This window comes from Haliaeetus leucocephalus, unplaced genomic scaffold (assembly GCF_000737465.1).
Source record: "Haliaeetus leucocephalus isolate CR32 unplaced genomic scaffold, Haliaeetus_leucocephalus-4.0 Scaffold395, whole genome shotgun sequence".
In the NCBI taxonomy this organism is placed as follows: domain Eukaryota; kingdom Metazoa; phylum Chordata; class Aves; order Accipitriformes; family Accipitridae; genus Haliaeetus; species Haliaeetus leucocephalus.
The window spans coordinates 2,344,730-2,350,729 of NW_010972831.1; the positions used below are offsets into that span (position 1 = coordinate 2,344,730).

Consider the following 6,000-nt stretch of genomic DNA (forward strand, 5'->3'; position numbering starts at 1 on the left):
TGCGACACTCAAGAGAATGATATGGGCTATACCTTGCTAACAAAAAAGCAGTTAACAAGAACCACGCTGCATGTTGCAGCTCTCCCACTTCTAGAACATTAAATCACATCACTGTAGCGTCTGTTTCTCAGAGGCAACTATTATATAACTAGGATGAAAAGATATTTGGAGACACCAGATTCATGCCTGCAAGAAAAAGAACTAAGCTAGGAATTTTGCCCAGACTTTTTAAACTTTTGCTCATCATCGCCTGCTTCCTGCGAATGCAATGAGAAAACAGCAGACTGTAGTGTAGCCCAAATGCCGTGATACACAGCAGCAGAAACAGGAAAGCACAAATTTAGTCCACTGGAACAAATTCCTTCCAAGCTAGAAAGACAGAGCTACTACTAACAAAAGCAGCATATAACATGGCTTGCCTGGATTCCGAGATTGCCAAAGCAGCCTTTTCCACAACACTAATTCTTCCAGATATTACTGCATGGAAAGCCAGTTCAGGCTGGATCACAAAAGTGACAAGGCAAGTTTGCAAAATAAAGCAACACCTACAAAAGACTGCTTATCAGGCCTGTTCCAGACAGAGCAAGTAGTGTGAGCAGGATAACACTCCCGACTGAGACAGCTTTCCCCAGGAAGGAGAGCGAGCAGTTGTTCCCACTGGAAGCCACAGGCTGAGGACACATTACAAATATCAAAATATCTCTGACAAAATACATTCTAGTCCCTAATCTTCAATTCCTATGCACCAATGCCACTTTGTCAGACGAGCAGCACTAATTACTGAAGAGCCTGACACGAAAAGACTGACAGATACTTCAAAAAAGAAAAGTTACTGTTCTGAAGAACACAGTGCAGCAACCGCTCATCATACCTCCTGCCTGAGAAAGAGATGCTCGCGTTACACTGAGATCGTGCTCTGGCACGGAGCTGAGCAAGCAGCAGCACGCTCACTAGGGCTCAGATAATGCCCGCTGGTGTCTTGCGGCCCTCCCAGAAAGCCCTGCCTTTAGGACTGAACTTACAGATAGAGTCGTTCCTTAGAAAGATGTGAACTGCATTTGCTTAATTTATGAGCTCATTCTGAAGCTTAATGAAACAAATAGATCAACACTGTAGTTTTTTTACTGGCAAGCATTCATCAGAAACATTCAGCCATTCTGAAAAGGAGAAGTTAATGCAAACTATTTTCCACATCTACTGGAGAATGATGAGCAAAATCAGGCTTAAATTGCAGTCAGCAACAGTGTTTTGTTTCAGAACAGGTTAGAAAATAAAATCTGCCTGGGACAGTTTCAGCAGAACAAGCCCTGCTCTGAAACAGGTGAATGGCTAAAATGTCCCCAAAGATCCTTTCCACTCTTCCCCATTTTTAAGGGCAGCAGTTTGTCCTCAGGTGAGGTGACCACCACACCTACAGTAAAGCCAAGGGAAAGTCAAACGGAGAACTGCAGCTTTGGAGGAAACCGCAATAGAAAATCCCATTATCTTTGCAACAGCTTGATGTAGAGATATACACTTATACCTTAAATATTAAATGTCTCTCAATCAATTTAGTCCTGTGATGCCCGACAGAACAACCATCCTCAGTCTTGAACTTGTTAGCCCATAACTAAAACTCTGTCTCTGACCAGATCTGCACTGAAATCCTAATGTTTTGTTCTCTGATCCTTGAAAAAGCAGCAATTTGGGTCATTTTGTGCATCACAAAACTGTAAAAGACATCAGTTTTGTCTTTTGTCACCACGTGACCTACTTTCGAAGTTTCTCCCTGGATGATTAAGACAAAAAACAGGGACAGAGCTAACAGAAAAGCACAAGTTCTTCTGCATGCAGTTTAAAAAGCTGTGTAAAAATAGCCACCCACCACCTCCAATCCACTACACCAGCTTAACACTAACCTTTTTTATTGGTTGTGAAGTATTTGGAGTCCGTCATGGTTCCAGTTCCTTAAAACACCTGAGAATAATAATAAAAAAAGAACAAATAGTCAAACAGCATTTGCAGCTGACAACACTGAGTTTGCAAGGCAGGAACTCAGAGAAAGGACAGTTGGTGAGTGCGTAACGTAAGGCAAGAAGCAAGTGCTTTACATCCACAGGCACAAGTTTCACAATCTTCATTCTGCACCTGCTGCTGATATTACTTGGCAAACCCAGGGATTTAAAGGGCTCGGATGAACACTGTTAGTGAAAACACAACAGCCTGAGGCGGATAGGCTGGGAAAGCAGTGGTGCTCAGCCCAGCTTTTTAAACTCGGAAGGGAAAAGGCAGTTTTTAACTCCTTATAATCAGCAGATCTTGACATGTTCTGCAGCTGTCTTTCCCTTGGGTACACAATTTCGTTTTCCAAAAAAAGCACTGCACATTTAATATCTCGATTGGAAGCAAGAAGTCCATGTTTCAGACAAAGGAAACTGTCAACTCCCCCTAACGATACTTTCCTGTGTTGCATCTTGATGGAAGGAACAATTAATCCTACTTGCAATACCCACCCTGAGGCCCTTTCATTTCTTTCCCTTCTTTTGTTCCTGGGAGATGCAAAGCAGTTTTTTGGAAAGAAAGTTCTCTCAAGCTTGAAATTGAAATCTTTCTCTGCCAAGATCTGACATCCCACCTCTGACACACACAAAAGCTTATTATTTCAGTGCTGCACTGCATTTTTGTGGACAGGACTGAAAAATGCTGCTGGGCCAGCAATCGCTTAGCAGAGCTACAAGAATGGTCTCACCAGCATTTTTGCTCCACGGAACCAAATTATTAATACCTTAGAATACAGGGATTGCCCAAACATATGTGGATATCCATTGTTTTATTCTTACAATTGCCAGCTCTGTGACAAACATGACTCAAACAATTTTCAAGTACTGCCTGAAAAAACAAGCATAGGAGTGGGCAGTTTTACTGTTTTTGAGGAAACAGTCTGCATCAGTGCTAAGAACCTATGACCCTAAAACCATCCCCAAAAAGGGGTTTCCTACGTCTTTCCTCCTTTTTCTATTTTTTGACCAATTCCCCTTCTCTTGTACGTACTTCCATGACCTTAAGTGCTACCAGCAAAGCAGCAAGTCATCTGTTCCCTAAAAGCTGCCTGTCTTGCCTCTAAACCTCGTAGGTCTTGCTGGCTCAGCAACAAAAGGACAAGCATAGCTTTGAACTCCAAGACACTGCCCAGCAGTGCAACCAGCTTGCTGTTTCTTAATGCTTTCCTTCCTCATCCCTTAACCAACGCCAACACCACTACCATGCTTTTTTCCCCTATCCACCCTGAACAACTTAATACCTCAGCAGTTAAATTCCCATCAGCAGCAGCCAAGGGGTGATGCCACAATTTCTACCACCTTCAACGTACTTTACAGCATGGCAATGCAGAGCAGTTGTAATCTTGTCCAACTGCCAAGCAACCAGATGAGAAACAACCTGTTGCTTAGCCCAGTTCCCTGAAGCTCCTGCCTGCCCTGTGCCTGCATGGTTACTGTCTCATCCCAATTAGGCAGTATTACTGGGTTTGGTTTGATTTCTCTCACTTTCTGCTCCTGCCAAGCTGGAGAGCAAACTATGCCTGGGGACAGCTCTGGAAGCACGTTCCTTCTGCAGGAGAGGTTTGCCGTCCTTCCAAAACAGAGGCTGGGCTGGGAAAGCTGCATGAGCCACAACACTGCAATCTTTCCAGCAAAAAAATCACAGCATCCTGAAAGAAGAATCTGTAGTGGGTCTTGTTTTATAATTAAAAACAGAGCCCGTGTTCAGCTGCAATGTTATTGCTGACACAGTCCTTCGGATTTGAGCCCAGCTTAGAAGATGACTTAAATGTTTTCCTCTATGAGAATATTTGGCATGGTGCCATGCAAAAAGCATTGAAGATAGCCTTGCCATTCTTTGTTTGCATTACATGTGAATTTATCAAACTGGATCGTACCTCCCCAGCTGAGCTACACCGATACTCTTTTAACAGTGGCCACAGCAGCAGATTAAAGAGAAAAATCAAGGTGAAAAAACCACCACCATACACATCATCCCAGTTGCATAAAGCTACACAAGAGGAAGAAACCTTGCTGAATTTCAGAGATGATCTTTAAACCCAAAAGCAGGACACTTCACTGTTTTTTTAACTTCAGATCACATACTTGGAAATATGAAGAATCCTAGAAACACTCAGACTCAGATAAGGCTAAGCACAGCACATGTCTTTACAACCCATTTTGATAGACGTAAATGAGATCTGACAGGTCAATAAGCCAACTACCATATTCCAAGTGCAACACAGGAGAAAGCTCTTTTTCTCATGAGCACACAGATTTTTGCTTCGTGTATGTCAGAGCTTGCTTTGCACATTGTTCAGAGACAGCTCGCTAGCAGTACCAAGTATTATCTCATCCACTAAGCAAACTCAGCGTGGTTTACAGCAAGTCCCAAATGAAGGCCAAAACCAAAATAGTCCAGATATACAAATAGCAATATTTTAAATAACTCAAGAAAATGTTAGCTGCTTGTGCACAAATCTAAATTGAAGAGAGCCAAGATAAATTACAACAACATCATGAACATTCTTGTATTTGTAGGAGAAAATCTACATCAGATTGCCCCTCCTTACTATCGCTCTGTGTCCAGCACTTGCTAAGGTGGAAACAGATAAGAGGTGTTCAAGCTGACAGCAAAAGGCTCCTGTTCCAACCCCAGCAAACAAGAAGAGATGAAACAGAGGAGTTTCTCCAGAAGCTCTGGCAGTGCTTAATGCTATAAGCACTGGCTTGACATTTAAATGTAGACTGAACCAAAAATATATTAAATTAAAAGACTAAGGAATCATCATAACCAGGAAGATAAGCCTCTTCAGCCCAAAACCACACAGAAAATTGGATCCTGCATCTGACCGACACCTGCTTTGCCCCATGCATGACTCCAACAACAGCCTGAGTAGCTACCCACCACTGATTTCACATAGGTGTAAACAGGAAGGTGGCAGGTTTAAGGCCTCAGTATTAATCCACGCTCCCTAACACTGAAAAATCCAGTATCGAACCCCTAAACCTCTAAAGTGATCCCTGGTTTAACCTGGCTTACAGTCCAGCTGGTGCCACCACCTCTTATTTGCACCCGTTTCACCTGCAAAGCCTCTCAAGTAGCCACACAATAGGCTGAGTGGCTCAGCTGCCAGAGCATCAGGAAACTAAACAGAGCGGCCGAACATGGATGGTAAAGGGAAAGCAGCACCTCAGCTTTAGAAACCCCCAGCCCTAACAGCATGTGGTAGGGGCAGGTAATTTCTTTCCATCTTGGGGAGCAAACACCCTTTTGGTGCTCCCCACCCCACTCTCAAACGCCCTGTGGTTCCTAGCACCTCCTCACAACTCAGACCCCCCCTTCTCTAAGGCATCCCCAGCCCCCTCAAAACACCTGCCCACCCACCTTCCCCCTGCAGCAGCATCCCCCAGACCTCTCCCAGTACCCCCCAGTTGCAGGAGCATCCCCCACCAATCCCAGCTCCCCTCCCCAGTCCTCCTCAGCGCCCCAGCCCTCAATCCTGCCCAGTCCCACCAGTATCCCAGTAGCTTGCTCTGCACATTCCCATCCCACCTCCCTTCCCCAGTCCCACCAAGCCCCAGCCCACCCACCTCCCACCGCACCCCCGACCAGTGCCTCCTCCCAGGGCCCAGCGTTCACCCCCGCCCCTGCCCAGTGCCCCCACGGCCCAGTCCCCACTCCCAGCACCCACCCCTCACCGTCACCCCTCCACTGCCCCTCCCAGTACCTCTGCACCCACCTGCCCAGTCCTCCCAGTGACTCCCCAGCCCCTCCCAGTACCTCTCTCCATCCTAGCCCAGTACCCCACCCGTGCTCTTCAGCCCCTCCCCGTGCCCCACCAGCGACCCTCCCCACCCTATTCCAGTCCCCCCTCCCAGTACTCCACCAGGGCCTCACCAGTGCTCCATACCTCCTCCCAGTATCCTCTCCCAGTGCCACCCCAGCCCCTCCCAGTTCCCCACCCTATCCCAGTCCCCC

General features: G+C 46.0%; 1 protein-coding gene across 2 annotated transcripts in view; it reads right to left on the reverse strand.

The window, feature by feature from the left end:
• AP2B1 (adaptor-related protein complex 2, beta 1 subunit) overlaps positions 1-6,000 on the reverse strand; it is a 79,770-nt gene that overhangs the window by 73,610 nt on the left and 160 nt on the right. For both annotated transcript variants that reach the window (XM_010573553.1, XM_010573552.1), the window contains exon 2: positions 1,899-1,956. In XM_010573553.1, the coding sequence (XP_010571855.1) occupies positions 1,899-1,935 (37 nt within the window). In that variant the 5' untranslated portion in view covers positions 1,936-1,956. The remainder of the gene's footprint in view (positions 1-1,898; positions 1,957-6,000) is intronic.